The sequence below is a fragment of the Aulonocara stuartgranti genome (genome assembly GCF_965226115.1).
Source record: "Aulonocara stuartgranti genome assembly, chromosome: 11".
Taxonomy (NCBI): domain Eukaryota; kingdom Metazoa; phylum Chordata; class Actinopteri; order Cichliformes; family Cichlidae; genus Aulonocara; species Aulonocara stuartgranti.
This window is the reverse complement of record NC_138947.1, coordinates 37331255-37354968: the sequence shown is the minus strand read 5'-3', so window position 1 is coordinate 37354968 and position 23714 is coordinate 37331255. Positions and strand designations below refer to the sequence as shown.

The 23714-nt window shown below is 44.0% G+C and overlaps 1 protein-coding gene across 1 annotated transcript in view; it reads left to right on the top strand.

The window, feature by feature from the left end:
- taf2 (TAF2 RNA polymerase II, TATA box binding protein (TBP)-associated factor) overlaps positions 1-23511 on the top strand; it is a 34799-nt gene extending 11288 nt beyond the window's left edge. The window contains exons 11-27 of the mRNA XM_082551011.1: positions 86-221; positions 322-476; positions 703-817; positions 918-1027; positions 2384-2449; positions 3277-3403; positions 4492-4617; positions 6905-7045; positions 7927-8037; positions 8420-8613; positions 8898-9037; positions 9577-9646; positions 10461-10570; positions 17042-17271; positions 19770-19934; positions 20411-20513; positions 22459-23511. Of these exons, the coding sequence (XP_082407137.1) occupies positions 86-221; positions 322-476; positions 703-817; positions 918-1027; positions 2384-2449; positions 3277-3403; positions 4492-4617; positions 6905-7045; positions 7927-8037; positions 8420-8613; positions 8898-9037; positions 9577-9646; positions 10461-10570; positions 17042-17271; positions 19770-19934; positions 20411-20513; positions 22459-22757 (2398 nt within the window). The 3' untranslated portion in view covers positions 22758-23511. The remainder of the gene's footprint in view (positions 1-85; positions 222-321; positions 477-702; positions 818-917; positions 1028-2383; positions 2450-3276; positions 3404-4491; positions 4618-6904; positions 7046-7926; positions 8038-8419; positions 8614-8897; positions 9038-9576; positions 9647-10460; positions 10571-17041; positions 17272-19769; positions 19935-20410; positions 20514-22458) is intronic.
- Positions 23512-23714: the final 203 nt, after the last annotated feature.

Below are 23714 nucleotides of genomic sequence, written 5' to 3'. Positions count from 1 at the left end.
TGTAAGCAGTGTCGTGTTTAGTCATAATCCTCCGAGTATAAATCCCAGATCATTTGTTGGATTTTGAACTTTCTTCTCTTCTTAGTCCAACTCCCCACCTTCACTTCTCCATTAAACACCCCCACACACTGTCTTGGGAGTATTACAAGATGTTCCAGTGTAAGGCACACCTGGTGATGAGGCTGATAGAAAACAGGATCAGCATGGAGTTCATGTTGCAGGTCAGCTGGGTCCTTTTGTGTGTGTGCCAGTATTTTCAGTTGGGCTTCATATTCAAACATGTTCTCTCTTTTAGCTCATTAACCTTTTGTTATTGTTTAGGTTTTCAACAAGCTCCTGAGTCTGGCCAGTACAGCCTCGTCTCAGAAGTACCAGAGTCACATGTGGAGCCAGATGCTTCTGTCCACTCATGCCTTCCTCAAATCCATCTCCAACGTCTCTGGCAAAGACATAGGCCCCCTCATCAAACAGTGGGTGTATCCTTTAACGCAATCAGATCTGTGTTTGCAGATGGAGGCAGGGATGGTGGAGGTTGCAGTGTTGGAAACAGTAAATAAGAAAGAAAATAACCAAATATGAAAGGCGTATAGCAGCATCATGTGAAACTGATTACAGTCAAATAAAAACATTCAAATATTGAGTCTTTATCCACTGGGTCTGACACCTCCTTGGAGGGTTTTAGTCTTAACCGTTCATATGCAGAGATCAGAGCAGTGTGGTGAAATTCTTCGGCAGTTTTGCCTTCAACAGAAAGAGGAACGTGCTGGAGCTGGAGATCCGTCAGGACTACACATCATCTGGAACTCAGAAATATGTGGTGAGTCTTACAGCCCTGTGCCTATTCACTCTGTCAGGACCCAAGCAGGCTTAAATTGTCGGACTTTTTTTGCTACGTTCTTTGCTCTGTTTCCTTGCAGGGTCCAATCAAGGTGACCGTACAAGAGCTGGACGGCTCCTTCAACCACATGCTGCAGATAGAAGAGAACAGCCTGAAACACGACATTCCCTGCCACTCAAAGAGCAGAAGGTACCGGACGCTGCGTCACTCTCCTCTGCCGGGCTTGTGTATTACAATGGGCACTTACATTATTGCTGTTATAGCGCCTGAAAATCATGCATTGCTAACACTGAGATGTGCTACAGTGCATCCAGAAAGTATTGCCAGTGCTTGATGCTACAAGCTTGGCACATGTTTCTCCTATTTTCTTTGCAAACCCTCCATCAGGTTTGATGGTGTACAGCCATTTTCAAATCTTTTGAGAAATGTGTAATCTATTTCAAGTCTGGACTCTGGTTGGGTGCCCCTCCTTGGTCATCTTGACTCAGTGTTTAGGGTAATTGTCCTGTTAGAACAGGGGTGGGCAACTCCAGGCCTCGAGGGCCGGTGTCCTGCAGGTTTTAGATACCTGGGTCAACACACCTGAATCAAATGATGAGTTCATTCCCAGGCCTCTGGAGAACTTCAACACATGTTGAGGAGGTCATTCAGCCCTTTGAATCAGCTGTGTTGGATCAAGGACACATCTAAAACCTGCAGGACACCGGCCCTCGAGGCCTGGAGTCATAAGATGAACCTTCACCCCAGTCTGAGAAGCAGAGCTCTCTGAAGGTTAATGATGTCTCCGTACATCACTGCATTCATCTTTACCTCGACCCTGACTAGTTTCCCAGTTCCTGCTGCCAAGAAGCATCGCCACAACGTGATGCTGGCACCACTGTAGGATCGTGATGAGCAAAGCCTGGTTTTGCTCAACATGACGCTCGACAATTTAATCTTTGTTTCATCAGACCAGAGAATTTTGTTTCTCGCGGTCTGAGAGTCCTTCGGGACTTTACTAAGGAGTGCCGTCTGTTTGGCCGCTCTGCCACATATGTCTGATTGGATAGTTAAATATTCAATGCTGCAGAAATGTTTCTGTGCCTTCTGTGGATTTCATGGCTTGCTTTGTGCTGTGTGCCTTTCCAAACCATGCTCAGCTGAATTTACCACAGTTGGGCTCCAGTCAGGTTGTAGAAGCTCTTGATCAGTAGAAACAGGACGCACCTGATCTCAGTTTTGAGTGTCACTGGAAAGGCTGTAAAATCTTATATGTGTTCAATTTTTGTTGTTTTATTTTTAATACATTTGCAAGAATTTAAACAAACTTTATTCACTTTGTAGACTTTTGAGGTCAAATTAAGGTGGAACAAGTGAAGCGTGTGGATACTTTTCAGATGCACCATTTGATGTTACTTAGAAGAAGGTTGTGGCTTCACTGTTTCCTCCTAATATATACGAATGTTTCCAGTCTTTGTTCTGATTCTTTGTTTCTCTCCTCAGCGAGAGCGTCTGTCATATCAGGCTGGGAGTGTTTGGTGTCACTGATGTGATTTCTGTTTGCAGAAACAAGAAAAAGAAGATCCCTCTGATGAATGGAGAGGAAGTTGACATGGATTTATCTGCAATGGAGTAAGACATTACTGCTGTGATGCATTGCTGCTATGTGACTAAGGCTGCGTTCACTCTGCAGGTCTTGATGCTCAATTCAGATTTTTTGATCAAATCCGATTTTTTTGTCTGCTCGTTCACACTACAAATAAAATGCGACAGCAAACGCGCTCTAGTGTGAACGCTCAAAGCGGCGCATGCACAAAAGAAGACGTCACACACAACACGCTCAGTTTAGACCCAGAGCAACAGTATGTGTGACTGATGGCCTTAATATAAAGACTACGGTTCCCAATTTTGGCTTTAAGTTACTCTGTTATTTACATAATGATGTAAATAACCTAATAATGATCCTTGTTGCTGTTTTAGAGGAGCGCTGCTTCAAAGGATAGTTTCTGTCAGAATCTGCAGATTATACAGGACAAAGAAAATGTTCACGTTTCTCCAGCGTTGTCTTCCCAACAGTTTCACTGACATCTGGACAGGAAGCGTTCACGTCGTCTTCTCCGGCGCTGATAATTGGCGTCTGTCTTGCGTCAGTGACGTAAAAGACGGATTCAATGCGACCTGACCATCAAACAGCAGTCGCTTTCTGAAACATCAGATATGTATCGCATTCAGCACCACATATGAAAGTGACCCAGATCAGATTTGAAAATATCAGATTTGTGCCGTTCACACTGTCACCATGATCAGATAGATGGTCGCAGAGGGTCAAAAAAGTCGGATTTGATGCGCTTTCGCCTGCAGTGTGAACGCAGCCGTAGAGTATTGTCTTGCCAAGTTAATGCTTACATCTGTCTAACATATACGGTGCACGGTGTCCGTGCCTGTTCATTCCTCTGCAGTGCTGACTCTCCCCTCCTGTGGATCCGAATCGACCCGGACATGTCCATCCTGAGGAAGGTGGAGTTTGAGCAGGCTGACTTCATGTGGCAGTATCAGCTGCGCTATGAGAGGGATGTTGTTGCACAGGTGGGCTAACAGTAAGCATGCAGGGCTCCACACCGGCCTTAAAGAGCAGTCCCCTGTGTGTTAGATGAGCCTGTAGTTCTAATGAGTTGTCATTTCCACAATGATTTGATAAAGGAATCCCTTTATTTGCTTAAATCACAGCTCACTAATGTTCTGTGTCTTCATTCTGCTGCACAGTGATGCACATGTGCAGCTTTTTCCACTTCCACTATGACACCAGTGCATCGGAACATTATTGTATCACTGTGTCTAACAGGTAGCGAGTGCCCAGTGTTTAAGCATTCAGACTGTATCCATCAGTCTAAGGAAGAGACTGTGAGTAATTCTGTATATGTAACGTCAGACAAGACTTAAACATATTAAACGGGGTCAATGGGACCAGGATGCATCAGATTTAAAGAAAGTGTTTATTTGTCACAACGTTTGCTTGCACTCGTGTCCGTGTGTCGGAGAGAGTCTTCACTGCTCTGCTGTTATTTACAGCCACACTGCTTTCACTGTGAGTGTACAGATGAAATGAAAAACAACAATCAGATTCCTGATATTTTTCAAGTTCTCCAGTTCCTGTAGCATCAAGGCACCGTCCAGTCCTGACGGTTGGCGTGCTGTTTGCTCAGTAATTAATCTTCTCTCCATGCAACAGAGCTCAGCTTTCTGGTTTTTGTTTCATGCAGAAAGTCATTTGCATGTTGCTTTGTGGTAAAGAATGAGGCCTCTGATCCTTGCTTGCTGTCACGCGTCCTCTAGTCTGTAATGATGGTTTTGTTCCTGACTTCTCTGCCTGTGAATCCAACTCTGGCATAAATCACAACCGTCCCTGTGGAGAAATCTTTTTTGAGGCCACAGCCGGGATGCGGGTTGCAGGTGTCTTTTAGGAACTTGAAGTGTTTGGACAATCTTTCATTTAAATGTCGGTTTTATGGTTTAATTAAATGTGTTTTTTGCCATGTGTTCTGCTTAGTTATGCAGCTACAAAAACTGCAACGTTAGCATAGTTAAAGTTACTGTTCGTACTACTGCAAGTTTTTAGTAAATGTTCATCTTTTTCTTGTGTGTAAAGTCTGATTGAACAATGATCTCTCTGTTAGGAGGAGGCCATCTCAGCACTTGAAAAATTCCCAACTCCTGCCTCCAGGCTGGCTCTGACTGACATCCTCGAGCAGGAACAGTGTTTCTACAAAGTTCGCATGCAAGCGTGCTTCTGTTTGGCTAAGGTACGTGTCACTGTGTTGGTGTGTGATTCAGTAACAGCACAATGAAAAGGTTTTGAAGGCTTCAGCTTCTTCCACAATCTGTTGAATACAATATGTAAGCCACAACCATAGAGATGATGGCACTCCCAAACATCCATCCGTCTGTTAATTAGTCTTCCCTCATCTGTCAGCATCCACCTGAGCTCCACTGTCCAGTGAGATTAACCATCCGAGGGTTAAGTTAGCGCTGTTTGGTCCTGTCAGCGGCTCTGAGCAACGAGGTGCGCCCTTCTTACACCGTCTAAAATCAGATGGATGTGGGATCCAGCACGGCCACATTTTCTCACCCTTCGTGTTCGTGTGTTTGTGATTTCACCTGGAGTTTAAATCGTCAAAGTAACTTCAAACAGAACCACCTTAATAACTCCAGTTACAGAGTTGCTGATGTGCGGCGTTGGTTTTTTAATCTCACAACAAGTTGTGGATTCCTCATTTACGCTAAGGCCGAGTCTGCGAGCGCTGGGACACACGTGCTGTCAGCAGGGAGCGTCAAAGCGCCCTCTGGTGGACAAACCCTCCAGCATCAACACAACATGGTTGAATGGTGTTTCTCCTGACTCTTAATTATTTATCAGCCATCATAAATGCCAATATCGATGTTACCAAATGGCTAATGTGGGCTTACATATCAGTTTAGACTCCTTGAATCTGTTAGAGGTTACTATAAAGCTAGCTACGTCACCTCTTCACAACACTACAGAAGAGACGGGACACAAAGCAGTCACAGATTTATTCCTCTTGCCGCAGACTTAGTGAGAGGCCTGCTAAACCCAGCACAAGGAAGGAGCCAGGTTACACAACTACAGACTGAGGCAACACTAATGTATGCAACACTATGTGCCAGCAGTCATGACATCACTTTTGGTGGTCATCGGCATCAGCCAGAATAACAACGGCAAGCATAATTTGCCTGCAATGTTGTTAATATGGCAAAGCGATGTGGTCATGCTGAGTTCGGCTCCACATGTCACTGTTTGAAACGGCTCATTGCTAGCAGCAGACAGAAACTGGAGGGTGGTATTCTGGGAGTAGTATAAAAGAAAACGTGTTAACAGGTGAGACAGTTTTAAGAATAAAGTTTTGGGCGGACTGAAGGATCCACATAGCAACGAACAGTTTCAGCCTGTAGCTTCACAGTGTGACTCTGCTTTTCTTTTTAATCAAAGATGACAAAAACAGGGGCCTTTCCTCTGTTTCTTCTGCATTTACGTCAGTGGTCACTTAGTATATTAGTACTAAAAAAATGTAACTTATTGTAACTATTACAAAAGAGCTGCAGCAGCAGTACAGGCCATCGCTTCCAAGCTAGCGAGGCCACCCACCACTTTAAATGTTGCTGCACTTCAGCTCAGTTGACTGAATAATTCTGTGGCTCCAGGAAATTCTCTGTTCTCTGGATTTGGTCTGTTCTAACTTTCACCCCACTGGATTTCCATCCTTCAGGTTCCACCTGAACCAATATTTTCACAGCATGAGTGGAGGATGAAATGGCAGCACTTCACTTCTTTCACTAGCTCGCTGCGTTTGGCCACAGTGCCCCCAGCAGACTCTGTGATAATGGCTTTTGGTATACACAAAGCTCACGCACACTCAGGCATCCACACTCACACTGACCACAGACTGCAGTATGGCAGGCTTTACATTCCTCTCTGGACTTGGCTGCATTGCGATTGGTCGGGATCAGTTGTGTGTTGTTGGTAGAAAATGTGGGAAGCACGCTTCGAACACAGTGATACAGTCCATGAATGCATCCCCACATCCGACAGCCCACCTCCCCCTTATCCAGCTAACCAAATGACAACATCCTGCATGAGTGACCCTTGCCCGCATTTTACCACATTAACATAAATTCCCCAATATCCTGTTGGAGCGTATAGACCAGTGGGGCCGCTGTTCATACCTGTGGAAACCACACGAGCTGTTCGTGTGTGCATTTGCTGTTGACTTTGTAGCTCAGCTCTCACCACACGAAGTGCAACAGACAGACAAAGCATTGTTATACAAGCGAGAACATTCTTCACTTGTCATTCGTGTTTCTCAAATTCCTGCTGTAGCTATTATACTTCGCCGTACATTCTTCATTCCCTGCACTCTGCTGGAATCTGAAATGTTTCGCTTTTCTCTTTGTTGTTTTACTGTGACGGCAGCAGACAGAGGGGAGCTGATGGATGCAGTTCTGCACAATCAGGCGTTTAAAAGTGTAATAAAGTAACTTGTGGTTTGTTTTGTTACGCTGTGACTCTTACAGATAGCCAACGCCATGGTGAGCACATGGCAGGGTCCACCAGCTATGAAGTCCCTGTTCACCAGAATGTTCTGCTGCAAGAGCTGCCCAAACATCGTCAAGACCAACAACTTCATCAACTTCCAGAGCTACTTCCTCCAAAAGGTACAGCCAAGAAGCAGAGCTAAATGGTCCGATTAAAAAGCTTGAAGCTTATTCTTACGATAAGTGCTGTCACATCATGAGGTTTTAATCGTTAACACATAAATAACTGCTCTGAACAAATAGTCTTTATCTCGAGCACAGCGTTAGTGACTTGCAGACTATGAATTCACAGTCAGCTGTGTAAAAGAGTGTCAGCTAACTGGCAAATCTAATGTAGGCATCCTGTTTAATCCACTTTAGCCTTCTCACATTTGCTTTCATCTGTAAGCTGCTTTGTAACCCACCTCAACCCCAGCTTCACATGAGTACGGGTAAGCCGGTGTGCCAAAATCAGAGCCACACCACCAAATACGAATGACTGCAGGTGGAAGAAACAGCCTTCTTTGGATTTTAGTGGTCATGTGGTCAGTCGTAATGACTTAATTAGATACTTTGTGAAGAATAAAATAATAAGAAGAAGATAAATTTATTGCATTGAAGATGAAAACATGAATATGTTCTCTGTCCTGTAGACTTTGTAAATAAAATATGCACAAATAATGGTGTGTGTGCGCGCGCGCGTGTGTGTGTGTGTGTGTGTGTGTGTGCGTGTGTGTGTGTGTGTGTGCGCGCGTGTGTGTGTGTACCAGGTGTGGAACGTCTCTCCAGCAGATTTAGGTGATGGTGAATGAAGGCCTGACTGTCATGAACAGTTTCCATATCAATACCTTCATCATCCATAGTGTTGAACTACAACACAGCAGAACTTAATTAGAAATATCATATATTTTGTGAGCCGCTATAAAGAGGAGCCGTTTCTTAACATGTAACTCCAGATTTCAGTAGAACAGCCCATCGAGTATAAAGCTATCATGACGCCTGTTTTGTGTTTCTCATGCCAGACGATGCCGGTTGCCATGGCGTTACTCCGAGATGGGCAGAACATCTGTCCCAAAGACGTCCTCAACTTTATACTCGATCTGATCAAGTATAACGACAACAGGAAAAACAAGGTAAATCCAGTCATAGTGATGTGTTTACTCTTTGTTTGCATTGTCAGCTGCTGACTGGTCGAGTGAGTGGGCATAAAGAGGAGCTGAGTCTGGTACATCTGTTGTGTCTGCTGTGAGATGACCATTTTGGGATTTTCATGACGAGCCAAATGTAATAACTAACTGCTGACTGATATCGACATATGAACAGATAAAGAGGTCGGTGTTTTTGTCAAAGATTCATCTAGAAAAAAAAGATAAGGAACAAAACTGTAGACAGATGATTAGCAGCTACGTTTGAATTTGATTTAATCACACGCGACTCTCACAAACCCCTCCAAACCATGTATCCATAAACATTCTTCATCATTCTCCTTTTTCCCATCCTTTCACTCCTCTCCAGTTTTCCGATAACTACTACCGAGCAGATCTGATCGAGGCCCTTACCAACTCCCTGACTCCCGCCATGAGCATCAACAATGAAGTGCGCACGGTGGACAATTTAAATGCTGATGTCCGTCTCATCTTGGAGGAGATCACACGATTCCTAAATATGGAGAAGTTGCTGCCAAGCTTCCGAAACACCATCACTATCAGGTACCACGCCGAGTGTGTCCTTGTGTTTCAGCGCTACAACACAAAGTTGTTAGTGAAATATACAAAACGCAGCTTTTTAGCCCTCTGCAAAAAGAACAAGATCGTGTGGGGATGTCAGAAAGTCCATATTCATCTTTACATGCCTGAATAGTTCTCATGTGTCTGACACAAAGCAGTCCAACGTCAGTGTAACAAAAGAAAAGAGCGTTTTGTGTTACTTAGATACAGAGAAGCTTGTATCCTCTCTGTTAACTTGTCACACTCCTTCTCTCTGTCGTCTCTAGCTGTCTGAGAGCGATCCGTCAGCTTCAGAAGAATGGCCACATACCAAGTGACCCGTCGCTCTTTAAGTCCTACGCTCAGTACGGACACTTTGTCGACCTTCGCATCGCTGCACTGGAAGCTCTGGTGGACTACACTAGAGGTAGGAGGAATAATACACGTTTGCTGGGGGGCAACCCATCATTTGGCAGCATCAGTATGATACCTGTGGTCCCCTGTCAGCATTTCTACTGAGGCTGTAAGAATGACCGGGGTTTCTTCACATCTTAATCAAACAGAGCAATAAGACGGCTGATTGGTGCAGATCAGCCTGCTTCTCTCTGACGTATTTGTTGGTGGATCGTCTGCTAGTTTAAGGTTTTCTCTCTAATATTGCAGGACTGTTTTTGTGAATTGGTGCTATATGAATAAACTGTTCCTCTATAACACCATTGTTCACAGTGAAACACAAAATGACTTCAGTGTTCATTTAAGACATGTTTGGAAAATGTTAGTGATCCATAACCTTTGAGGAGTGCAAATATGGACGTTACCTTTATGTTTATTGCACCAAAGGACAAGAACGTAATGTAGAGGCATGGTAAAGGACACACTATTAAGTAATGCAAATTTGAATGTTGTTGTTGACACAGCCTGAGCACAGATATGATTCCTGTGTGATTTTGAGTGTTTGTGCTGCAGTGGAGCGGAGTTCAGCGGAGCTGCAGTGGCTGCTCAGCATGGCTCAGAATGACCCAGTTCACTATGTCAGGTCAGACATCACACACCCTCACCTTAAAATGTTTGAAACAAATTCACACTCTTTGAGTGTTTGTTGTTGCGTTTCTTTATATGATGAGAGATTGAGTCAGTGTTGATAGTGAAGCAGCTGCTGCGCCTGACGTGATAATAAAGTAAGGGTATCTGTGGCTGTGAAAAAAGCCTTTAAAATTCCTTCTACTTAAAGGTCTCATATCATAAAAATGCCTTTTCTGGATTTTGAGATTTTTATCAACTTTGTGCTATAAATAAAAATCTGAGGTTGTAGTTCCTTTAGCCCCTGGACAACAACAACAACAACAACAACAACAACAACAACAACAACAACAAAGCCAGTCAGAATTTTCTCTGCTTCTTGTGGGAACAGAGTGACTGTAAAGTTTTTGTTTAGAGCAAAACTGTGAATTCACACATCACAAGTGAGGAAGACACTTTTTGCTCATTTTGTTTAGAGCTATACGTTGTTATCATTATGTGTTACTATAATGAGTGTAGCATATGTATGCATATATGTCTGTGTGTATCATGTCTCTTCCATAACTAGTGGGTTAAGGCTGAAACTTTGCCATTAACAATGATGCTTTTAAAACAGACTTAATATATCCCTAAATTCTGTTGATTTCACGATCATCATCCCTCTGTGAATACAATCTTAAGTTCTTCCTCTACATTTGTTTTATGTGTCCCATTCAGCGTAGTGTACTCCTGAGCGTAACTTACAGCAGGCATGTTTCAGGAATTTTGGGAATGAGCACGAGTACCTGATATGTAGAATTATTAAATCTGTTTCTGTTCTTGACCTACAGACATAAGATCCTGGGTATGCTCTGTAAGAATCCACCATTCACCAAGACAACAGACTCGGCTCTGTGTAACGAAGCGCTGGTCGACCAGCTGTGGAAGTTCATGAACTCTGGTAAGAAACACAGGAGACAAACATTGCTAGTGGCCCCCTGCTGTGCAGGCCTCTGCTGTGCCCAAACTTCAGGGTTTTAGTTCATGGCTCTTTATTGAATCCAAATGCAGTCTCTTGTTGTAAGTTTAAATTTTAGCTGTTTGTTCTTGAGTGCAGTGTTTCAGGGCAAATTTCAACTCCTGAATGAACTGATTAGAGTTTAATGATACAAGTATCTAATATGATGAAGTGATAAAATGTAGGGCTGGGCGATATGGCCTAAAATCCACATCGCGGTATAATTTGAAGCATGTGCTGTAACGATATATATCACAATATATTCTTTTCTTCTGTATAACGTATTTTCCACACTATAAAGACTTAAAATCCTTTAATTTTCTCAAAAATTGAGAGTGCCCCTTATGTATGAATTCTGGTTGTGCTTACTGACCTCGAACCGATTTGGGCAGAAATCTGTTAAAAAATGTTTTAGTACAACTTTGGTAAGCCGCACTGCTTGATGGCTCGTCAGAGCATTACGCTGCCGTAGTGAGGAGCTTCGCGGAGTAATCTGGGTCCAAAACTCCGTCAGCTTCAGGTCCCAAAGTCAAACAAACACTAAGAGTTAAAAACAGTCTAAATTCTTTCATCTTTAATAAAATCATCAGCGTTGCTGCTTTACCAGGTGTAATAATTAAGTTTTACATCCATGAAAACAGAATTTATTAAATTTAACGGAGTTAGAAGTTAACAGGAAGTTAGCTCGCTAGTTTCCACCTAAACATGACCTACCATGTTCTGAGAGATTTTTGAAACTAATTCAAACGTACAGCTCTGCTACCACTTCCAACATAAATGAAGACAGAAACTAAACAGCAGTGGCGTTTGCAGGTTACTGAAGTTGGACTACCTGGTTTATAATGTTGTGCTACGTGATTGCTAGCTAACAGCTATGTTAGCATAACATTAGCTGGAGGATGAACGCCAACTTTTCTTCCACTCAATAAAAGTTAACGTGAGGGATTCTGGTGGTCAGGGACAAATGCAATCGCATAGCAGGATGCTGTACACGGGGCAAACTTCAGTCAGGAGAACAACTGAGATCATTCATCCACAATACGAGGTTAGTTATTAATATACTGAAACAACATGCCCGCCACAATTTGCAGATGATAATGGTTGTAGCCGCTGCGATGCTTTCGACCAAAACAGGCGCAGCTTGATGACATCATCAACATACGCGATAATAATAATAATAATAATAATGGATTGGATTTATATAGCGCTTTTCAAGGCACCCAAAGCGCTTTACAATTCCACTATTCATTCACTCTCACATTCACACACTGGTGGAGGCAGCTACAGTTGTAGCCACAGCTGCCCTGGGGCAGACTGACAGAAGCGAGGCTGCCATATCGCGCCATCGGCCCCTCTGGCCAACACCAACACAGCGATAGAGCGATATAGTCAAAATCTCTATCGTTGGCCAAATTTATATCGTTTCTATTGCCCACCCGTAATCAAATGTAAAGTGATGACATTATAGTGTCTCTCTTTGCTCTGACAAGAAGAAGCTCAGCTAAAACACTTCTCTGTCCATCATTGTCCGACACGGTTCCTCAGTAGAACAATAGTACAATACTACACACTTTTTCATACACTGAATTGTAACACATTCTACAGTGGTCATCTTGAAACTGTGATTGTACAGACTCCTCTTTTCTCTGCTGCCTGGATGAAGACGTGTAAAGTAGGGCTGGGTATCGTCCCTGATTTCTAGAATCAATTCGATTTGAATCTGGGAAATTTTGCCTCAGACAGTCAGAAATATTATAACTCAGATCAGTACATTTACATCTTTTTGTATCTATAAAAAGGAAGCTGACACTTTCCAGACTTTATCAAAGGTGTGAGCGTCACAGCAGAGGCCTTTGTGTCAAAGCAGCTGAAGATAAAACAGAAACACATGAAGGAGATTTTCCTGTTCTGGGATTTTATAAAAATATTCTGCAGTCGATCAAAAACGAAAGAAAACCATTAATCAACAATGAACATCACCTCTGACGTTACAGCGGTTTGATTAGAGACACGGCGTTTTGCATTTTGTATAATTTTAAAAAGTTTAAATTTGTTCAGTATTGAACGGCAGAAATTAGGTTTTCTTTTCTGAAGTAAGTAAAAGGGAAAAACAGCGGCCGACAGCCTGTAAACAACGTAGACTTGTGCGTAACAAGCAAGCGAATTTTATCCTGGTGGAAGCAAAACAGCAAAAGTCAGAGTGAATCCATGACGATGTTTATGTGAAGCTTAGTTTGGATCAATGTTGTTTGGAGAGAGATAAACTAACAGCTTCTGAATCAGCGCAAAAAGGGCGTGAACACAAAGCTCGACCCGCCGACACATCAGAGTCAGCGAGCTTTCAGCCCCGACCGTGTCCGTGGCGTCGGTGAGAAAGTCACAGCTCACTGATTCTGATCCGTCGGCGGGTCGAGCTTTGTGTTCACGTCTCTGTGCAGAGTCCGTGCTCCTGCTCTCATTTACTGTCTTAAATGTTTGGTGGTTGTTGATATTTTGTGAGGTTTCACCTGAGATTCTGGTGTTTCAGGAAAAATAAATTCATATTAAAAAAATCAGGATTTTAATGAATCGATATCACGTTATCCAAGCGAGAATCGATTTTAATCGATAAATCGATCATCAAAACCCAGCCCCAGTGTAAAGCATCAGAAGTAAAATCTGCACGTTGATACACTCTAGGTGCGATGACACAAATGGATGAACAATTTTGTCTAGCTCAGAGGACGAGAATATAGCTCACGATTTAGAAATATTCCTCAAATTAAAGAAATGGGAACTTGGTATAGTTTTATATATGAGTCAAAGTTCAGAGCCTATCCAGCTCATCATGTGACTCAAACGCCACATAAACCTGAATGTCATCAGCATAGAAATAATAAGAAATGCCAAAAAAAAGAATGATACCGGCTAAAGGAAGCATGTAAACAGAAAATAACAACCAGGATTACGCCTTGTGGAACTCCATGTGTAAAAGGAGAAATCGCTTCCTCCAACAGAGGACGTCCTTCAGATAAACAGGAGGAAAACCAGTGAAGTGCCGAGTCAGAGATACCAACAATGGGTACAAACCAATTACCTGCAACAGATGCCATTAAAAATCATTGTAGAGCTTTGAAACAGCAGTCAGGTCTCTGACAAGCATGATGAGAGTTTCATTTAGTCTAACCGGAGAGAACCAGAGAAGAACCTTAAGTCCGTAACCTGATTCTCACCATGACGGAGAAATAAATAGCTACTCTGTGACATCACACAGAAAAAAGGGCATGAAACTTTAGAGCAGACTAACAAGGAGCACTTGCACATAAGCACAACTCTTATTTGAACACATGTTTAATGTGAACCTGTTTTACTGGAACGGTATACGTGTGACAGAAAGAAAGCACAATAGCTGCTGGAGTAGGCACACAGCTTCCAGACTGAACACAGGACCCGATCCTGTCTCGTGACAGCCTCACACTGCCGTCAGTCTCGCTCTGTGGCTGCACAGCTGTCTCCTCAGGTTCACAGCAGTGTGTCTGATTAATGAGCTTTAAGTTTTGGTCTGCTGCCGTACGGCTTTTGTTCCTCGGGAACAAATTACAACGTAGCTTTTCCTTCTCCTCTCACGATGTGGGCTCTACCCATGAACCACAGGCAGGGCAAATTACACTGATGGCGAGGTCAGCTAATGCTCACTCAGTTGTTCTTGCAAGAACTGCGCCCACAGCTAATATACACTGTATGTACCAGAACCAAGAACATGTTTTCTTCACAGCATGCTGTCTTTAATTTCTCTGGGACACAATTCCAGGAAAGTCACTTGAGCTAAAAAGTTTCCTCTCTGTACACGGAGCCACGGCCAGCAGAGGCTTGGAAGTTTAAGTTGAAAGAAATTATTGTATTTGGACTGAAGAACCTAAAAAGCACCAGACTTTTACCACTTCTCTTCTGGTCGTTACATCTGCACTGAGGAGACCTGCTCTCTGAATGGTTTCAAAACCCAGACTCTCTGTATTGTGTTGTTCTCAGCATGCCCCACCAAGGCCCCTTCACATGCTGCCTTTAACCCCCTCAGTGAGCATGCAGGAGGACGCGGGGTTCTTTCAGAAAAGTCGTTTACTGGTCCATTTACAGTGTTTTCCAAATGTTTGAAGGCCTTCTCATTGAGTTTGTTTATTATTGTTGGCAGGAGGCTGTGAAGTGCAACCATCAACTGACTTATTTCTATCAAGCATAATAACTGCAGCTTATAATCATCTCATCACCACAACAACATGAAGCTGCGATAAATAACTTCCACGTGTCTGACTGGACAGACTTCTGTCAGACTCCTAAACCAAGCAGCTGTTGCTCAGCTCTCATACAGGATACTGACTGTAATCCTCTACAGCAGATCACAGCAAAAGACTTGGTTCTGTCTTTGTGCTTTCAAACTGGTAATGCAACACTTGAGTCTCTCAGTCAGCTGGTTTCCAGAAAATGAGAAAACCTTCAGCTTTTGCCAGTTTGCATGAATCAGCACTAAAGTAAAGTGGCATTAAACTGCAGATGCATATTCTCTGCTCCAGAATGACCTTGAGCCTTGGTTTAATTCCTTCTACACACCTTTAGCTCCACACAGGTGTCTGCAGATCTGACACCCTGAATGATACAGCCACACGGACATCCTGTTGAGAACCGAGGGGGAAAAATAATCCTTCAGTTCAACCTTTTCTTGTGATTTGTGTGTCCACTACAGAGAGAATAAGTGAATAGGCGGAGTTTCATGAGGTTCTCTCGAGAGCGGTGTGGCTCTGCAACTCAGTGTGGCTGTAGTAAACCATCAGTTTCAGTATGGATAAATCTTTCTGTTTATTATGAATGATTTATTTAAAACAAATATTCAGTGTATTCAGTGTGAGAGGAAGTTAAGTAAAGAAAATATAGGATTTTCCAGTGGGATGACACAAATGTCATACAGAGAGGAAGCTGAAGATGATGCAAATCATCAGCTTCAGGGTCTCCAAACATGCTGCTGTGCATGATGATCAGAGGTTTGTCCAGAATTATCTTTGCAAACTTGCTCTGTGCCACCACGTTGTCTTTAGAGACAAGAGGTTTTCTCCTGGCAACCCTTCCAAACATATTAGCATGTGGCCGCTCATTACCATCCTACTTCCTGCTTCCATTGGATTGCATTAGACTTTGTGTAGTTAGCTGTCCTTCTGACTTTGCTGTGTAGTTGTTGTTAGCTGCCAGTCGCAGCAGATGGCCCGCCCCTCCCTGAGCCTGGTTGGAGGTTTCTTCCTGTTAAAAGGGAGTTTTTCCTTCCCACTGTCACCAAAGTGCTGCTCATAGGAGGTCATATGATTGTTGGGTTTTTCTCTGTATGTATTATTGTAGGGTCGACCTTACAGTATAGAACACCATGAGGTGACTGTGATTGGGCGCTGTATGAATAACATTGTTTTTCTGTGTTTTAGTGCTAGCTGCCATCTTTTGATGTCTTCAGAAGAAGCTAACTGTACAAATTTAAACCAAACAATATTGGCAACTGTGAGAGTTAAAAGGTCTTCATGGATGTGATTTCTGTAGGTCCTTTGACTAGTTATGGTCTACATCTTGGTGCAGCGCTTATATACAAACCCAAAGCTCTGCTTTCTATTGTGTCCTCAGTTTTCATTATTTCTTTCTCTTCCAGGGGGTCCTGTCTTTCAGCCAAAGGTTTAGTCTGCCAAACAAAATACACTCCATGTCAGAAGCCAATTACAAGTATATGTTCACAGTTTCATGTTCTTCTGGGCTTTTATTCCAACATGTTATTAAATTTATAGATTTACAAGTTTGAGGCATGGACATAAATATTAATGATCATTGTTTGCCGTTCTGGTTAGTGTGAGCGGCTGCCAGTTGAAACCCGAGCTGCCCGGCGTGTGGTAACCTTAAATACCATGTTCTGATAGCGTGTTGGTCATTTTATAATCCTTTTTCTCCATAGCCCCCCGTGTGTTAAACCAGCACACTCACACAGGATGGTGTTTCACTGACTGAAGGTCAGGGAACACAAACTAAGAGGACGTTCTGCTGCTGTTAGTCGTTTTTTCAATCATCTTCTAAAACCACAGGCCAGCCTCTGGCCTTTGGTTTGCTGGCTTCAGCAAGATTTGGAGTTTACTTCATGCCAAATCCAAACTACTCAAATGACTCACATAATGAGACATTCAAGCTTGCTGTCACTGAGAGCCTATTATCTGTATTTAGTAGTGTTGGGATTGTCTCTCCGGGGATGTCAAATAAAGCGTGTGGTCGAGCAGTATGCAGGATTAAATGCGGGCATGTACTCGTTGAAAAAAACGTAACATGCTTGTAGATTTCCAAACGACTGCACTCAAAGCTGCCGTGTTAGAGAGTACGACAGCAGGCTCAGGAGATGTAATATATCCTCTTCTTTCTCAGGTACGTCCCATGACTGGCGGCTGCGCTGCGATGCTGTCAATCTCTACTACATGTTGTTTGGTCTGACTCGGCCCTCGTGCCTTCCGCTGCCAGAACTGGGCCTGGTACTCAACCTGAAGGAGAAGAAAGCAGTACTTAATCCCACCATCAAGCCTGAGCTGGGAGTCGGTGCTGTTATGGACACGCCTGCCAGCATAGGCATCCACGGTGTGGGCATGAGCTATGCAACAGTAAGTGTTGGGCAGTCACTTCATTGCCAATGTTGTTGTTTTTAAAAGCAAAACTCCACCCGTCCACGCCGTCATGGTGCGAAAGGCGATGCAGACTCTGGACAGGTTGTAGCCTATCATAGGGCTGACAGACAACCACAGTCAAGTCACCAGTTAGCCTAGCATCCATGTCTTTGGACTGTGGGCGGAAGCTGGAGTGTCTGGTGAGAACCCACACAGGAACCCGAGAACATGCAAACTCCACACAGGAAGGCCTTGGCTGGCCAGTGGAGTCAAACCCAGGATTCTAGCTGCTACACAGCTACCAAGAAGCTAACAGGAAGTAAAAACCATCAAGTATTTGACCTCGAAAGCTGGATCCTCACTCCCCACTTTATTATGTACATCGGTTCAACTGCTTGTTAATGCAGATATCCAACCTGGTCGTCTGTGAACACAGAACACGTCACAGCTTGAAGCAGATGGGCGATAGCAGCAAAGGACACACTGGCTGCTAAGAACAGCAAACTGAGACTGGATTGTGTTTTTAGCCGAAATCCTCAGTATGACATGAAGGCTGGAGCCACCAGGGCGTCTCCACAAGCTGCCTTTACCCCCACTCAGTGAGCATGCAGGAGGACTGTGGGTTCTTGTACTTTCAGGGATCTCAGGAAAAGTAGTTTACTGGTCCATATACGGTGTTTTCCAGATCATATTTAAAGACTTCGTTGCTGCTTATTCAGAGTTTGTTTATTATTCCATGTTGGCAGGAGGCTGTGAAGACCTATTTCTATCAAGCATAATAACTGCAGTTTATAATCCTCTCATCACCACAACGACATGAAACCGATCACTTTTGGTCTGGTTGATAAAAGACGGCGATAAATAACTTCCCACTTCCACGTGTCTGACTGGACAGTTTTCTGTCAGACCCCTAAACCAAGCAGCTGTTGCTCAGCGCTCATACCGTTTGATCACTGACTGTAATCCTCTACAGCAGATCCCCGATGAACTGGAGGAATGTTGCTTGGTTTGAGTTTCTGCTTTGACAGTTAGATAGTAGGATCAGAAAACATGGATCCATCCTGCTTTATAACCACGGTACAGGCACTTTCTTCTCCCGTAGTACCAGCTGAGCATCGTTTCAACACCCAAGCGTACTCGAGTATTGTTGCTGACCATGTCCAAATCCTTTATGCCCACACTGTCTTTATGTACCATGTTCTGACAGCTGTTTCCAGCAGGATAACACACAGCGTGACAAACCTCGGGTCACTGCACACTGGTGTCTTAAGGATGAGAGTGAGTGAATATTCTGAAGCATGGCTCCCAAACAGACGACGAGGCGTCCAAAGACCAACCTGAGAACTTAAGTTGAACTTGGAGCGGAGTAAATGTTGGCGGTTTAAGTGTCTCCAGCAGCCTTACGACGGTGTGATGAGTTATCGTGTCGGGTTTCACTCGTTTTTAACTCCAGCGGTGATGTCAGCAACTAACTGCTCGGCGGTCGTTTCTTTTCCTTCAGTCGTTTTTGATTTACGTGTGCCACACTGAAACGTTCACACGGCGCACACGTAGAAGCTGCCTCATAAAAGCGGTATTATTTTTGGTTGGACCCTGTGTAATTATGGCTACTACAGCATAATGCTGCCAGCAGTATTTGGCTGTACCCCATCGTCACTGCGTCAGCCAGAATCACCAAACAGAACAGCCTTCTGCTTGTTTGTCCATGATCAAAATCTCTGCGGCGGTTGATTGAACCACTCCATTACACACGCTAACTGCAGCGCACACTCAGAAGTCTGCAGGTTCTCAAAGATATGATTGAAACCATGTAAAGTGTGTCATGACTCTGTTTAACATGAAGTGCCCAGAATTTTAGGACTCGGTCCTCTTCACTGCCCTTAACCCCAGTTTTTCTACCAACACGTTGGCCCCACACCTTAAAATGACCGTTGGAAAAGCGAGTATGGCGAAACGTGCACATGTTACATTTTAAGACGGTGTTAATCTTTTTAAATAAAAGCCTCACACTCCAAAATCGCCTCTGCAGGGCTAAAGTGAACTGGAGACACATTTCAAATGCTCAACCTCTGTGTGCAAGCTAGCATCAGCCAAAGCAGTTAGCACTAAAGCCCTGACGTGGTAGCATTGTAGGACTGCTTAGCTCCCACTCAGCTGTACTTGTTGTAGTCACGTACTGTTGGATGGACAGTGGCAGTGTTGAAAAACACGTGGACTCTAACAGTAATGTGAGCTAGGTATGTATGCACAGGCAGAGGCCCATAGATGCTTCAATCTAATCATAACTGCTCATTTTCAACCAAGTTTCAAGTCCTTGTGTAGCTGGATTTGCTATTTGTGATACTTGGTGAGCTGATTTAGCTTAAATGTTAATAGCAATTATAACAGTTCTCTAATAAAGTGTGTATTCTATTGCTGTAGCTACTTTACTGCCCTGTCCTGCTGTCAGAGCTGGAGCTGCTGCTCATTCTGATTTCTTTCTTTGTGTCTGTCAGGTGGACGACGAGCCAGATCCTGTCTCACTGGGTGTGTGTGGCGTAGGCCAGCCCCCTCAGGGCCTGAAGAGGAAGGCTGACACCCCACTGGGATCTCCTCCAGAGCCAGGACAGGTACTGCAGCAGCAGGATGATGATGGAAGGGGAGCACGCTACAAGATCAGAGTAAGACGCTAATGACACACTAAAGGAAAATTCATCACCCATATTTTTAAAACACTAAACAGAAAAGAACAATATAATCTGCACCAAACACCAACGTCTCTTGATGGTGACGGCAGGTGATAGTGGTGATGCAGGACATTTAAACAAGAAGCCATCACTACTGTAGCCGTAGTAACTTCAGATCAGCTGGACAACTGCTGATGCTTTATACCTCTGTTAAGCTGTCCACCAAATCTGAAAAACAAAACTGCTTAACAATGTCTCTGTTCACAGTAAAACTTTCCAACATGTCAAGTCTGTTAAACAAAACTGTTGTGCAGTTTATACTCGATGGGCTGTTCCACTGAAATCTGGAATAACACGTTAAGAAACGTCTCCTCTTTATAGTGGCTCACAAAAGCATTATGATCCATAAAAACTGCTTTCATTGAAACTGAACGATTCACTATCTCTAAATAAGTTCTGCTCTGTTGTAGTTCAACACTATGGAAGATGAAGACATTGACATGGAAACTGTTCATGACAGTCAGGCCTTCATTCACCATCACCTAAATCTGCTGGAGAGACCTTCTACACCTGGTACACACACACACACACACACACACACACACACACACACACACTGCCGAATGCCTAACCCTAAACCTAAACATAACCTAATTGTAACGCTGACACTAAAACCACATTTTGAGCCTCAAAAAGGCTTCAAACTTGTGCGGCCCGGGTTGTGTGTCCTCACAAGTGACTGTTGGTTCTCACAAGTATAGCAGAATGCAGATTTTGGTCCTCACAAAGATAGCTAGACAGGAACACACACACACACCACTGTAGAGGACATTACATTCACGTCACATCCTACAAGCAAGCACTTGACAACAAGAAGAAACCAGCAAAACCAGGCTCAGTGAGGCGCACCAGTACCTCAGCTGGTCGGGGGTGAGGGCGATTAATAATAACTAATGATTATAAATGCAGTGGTGTATAAACACAAAGTGAATAGGAGGCTAAGGCGCTTGGAAAGAGTGACTGGACTTCCTTAAATGTCTTGAAGACGTTTCCCCTCGCATCCACGAGGCTTCGTTATTTCTAACACGGTGAAGAGTACCAGGTATTTCAACCCTTGTGGAGTTCCACTCAGAGCCATCGTTAGCAATATAAACTCAGCCACCTACAACTTTCTGCAAACACCAGCCTAGCTTCACTTGTGGGCAACACACCCCATCACATCAAACACTCCACTAACTTCTCCAACAAGGTCTGCAACGTTATGCTGAATCCAGATAAAAACATGCCTGTGCCACAGGATCTCCAGTATCACCCATTGTAGCCAAGCTTCACAAGGAGGAAGTGGAAAGTGAAGCTCTGGGCTCTTCAAAGGGACAGAGCCTAACCACTGGTACAGCTACATGGATGATACCTGGGTCAAAATCCAAACCCAAGCAGTAGAAGCCTTCACTGTTCATCCCTCTACACTGGAGGAACCAAACAGCCGCTCCATAAACACATGGCAGAACATAGAAGAGCCACCTCGACAGGACATCTGGGGCATTATTAAACACATCCACTGATGGCTGAAGAGCCTTAATCTGAACCTAAAGGGGAGCTCGGGCCACTGGTTTGGGTTGAGTCCAGCCAGGGAATAGAAACCTGCAGAAACCTGACCTTTTTGGGTTTCTGTAGAAAGTAAACTTGCTCTGCAAATAAACTTGGAGTGAGTAACAAATGAGGTCAATATTTGCAGGTTCCCAGTCAGAATTTTAAACTGGTAACTCAACTCAGATTTTGAAGCAGCCACAGCAGCCTCGAGTTACCAAAGATGGCGGCAGTAGGAAAACTGTCAAAGCACTGTTGTGTATTTGGGGCTATGCACACAGCACTGACTGCACGTTTTTCTTCTTCTTCTTTTTTCCCGTCTGTCCCGTTTGGCTCTTTTGTCATCAGAATTATTGTCTAAAGGCGAAGAAAGATGCCGGATTTACTTTACCAAATGGACCATCCCAGCCTCGCTGTATTGGTCTGTTTGATTCACCTTTTATTGTTTATCTTATTTTCACTTGCTCCACACGGGACAGACATGACTGGGAGAAAGAAAGAGGGAAAGAAAAAGAGCGGGGAAGAGGGACGGTGATAAAGGGCAAAAAACAAAAACCAACAAAACAAACTGACAAAAAAACACAAATATCGATCACCTGGATCAGCTGTTGAGAAAGAAAAAAGAGAAAACGAGCAAAAAAAAGAGCAACATAATAAACAACATCATCGCGATGATCTATGTGAATATAACAGTAAACACTAAATATTATTGTGCAGCACGTCAGACCGACAGCAGTTTCTGTCGTGTAGTGGTTATCACGTTTGCCTGACTGCACTGTTTTTAAAAGAAACCTGCTTTTCGCTGTATTGCTAGTGATGCACGAGTGGCTCTACCTGACCAAAGAAAGGTAGCCAGCTATCAGAGCGTGGCAACGAACAGGCCTTTGACACACCCCAGCTTTAAATCTGACACTTGTCTTTCTCATCTCAGGTAAAGAGCCATCATCTGTTGAACAGGCTCTGCTGTCCATGCCTGCCACACCCGTGCCATCTTTCCCCAAAGAGACCACCTCCTCATCCTCTAAGCATGGAGGCGACCACGGCCACCATCACCACCACCATCACCATGAGCATAAGAAGAAGAAGAAGAAGCATAAGCACAAGCACAAGCACAAGCACAAACATGAGAGCAAGGACAAGGAGAAGGACCGAGACCGGGACAACTCGCACACCTACAGCAACAGCCCGGCCAGCGGCAGGTCGCTGCGCTCGCCCTCTCTGTCCGACTGAGCGTCCAGAGGCTGGCGCTCTCCAGCTGCTGTTGGCGCCGGCTGGGTTAACGGCTTGCATGTGGCATGCAACAGCACACTTGCCTCCGTTGCTTCCATGTCTGGACTCAACATTGATTCCTCAGTAGTATTATGAACAGGAACTCTGCTGTTGCAGTGTAAGCCTCAGAACCGAAGTCCTCGGCACAGACACCGGGGAAACTTCCACTGAGGCTGTGATGTCATCCAGGTAAACCCTCCCGAGACCTCCCTGTGTCCTTACACCACACACACGTACACCTCTTCCAGGCTGTGTGGGGCGTGCAACCACACACACCTCTCTCCACAAACAGCCTCACCCCACAGCTCAATCCCAGCATTCAGCGTCTGCTGAGGGGAGAAGTGACGGCTCGTGTTGTGGATTCTGCATGGACGGCGTGCAGAGACATTAAACTGATGGATTTCACTGCACTGCACCACTGAAACTCGAGTAGTGTGCGCGCGCGTGTGTGTTTTATACTTTGCTTCCTAATTGCATATGTTTTGGTATCCACAGACGTTGTAACTGCATTAAACAGCGTTCGTGGCTGGGTTTACTCTGGCATCATGTCTTAGCTTTGATTAGGTGGTTTTAACCAATGAGAAGAACAGAAGTCATTCAGCATTTAGATAAACAGCTGAGCCCTCTGTCATCAAAAACGGTTTTTGTATCTTCTGGTTCACCTCACCATGCCGAAATCCAACAATAAAAGAAAAGGATTGTGTCACTCTTCAAATGTTGCCGTTCTTTCCTCATTGTGTACATGTGAATGTTTGTGGGAAGCCTCCTCCTCAGCCTGTCAGGAGGTTGGAAATTCCCTTGATGGGATTGTAGTGTTTTCATTGAGTTAATGACAGTTGTACGAGTCCAAAACCTGTAAAATGCAAATGGGCTGCAGCACAATGTAGAGCGTACCAACTACAAGATGAACTTTTGTAA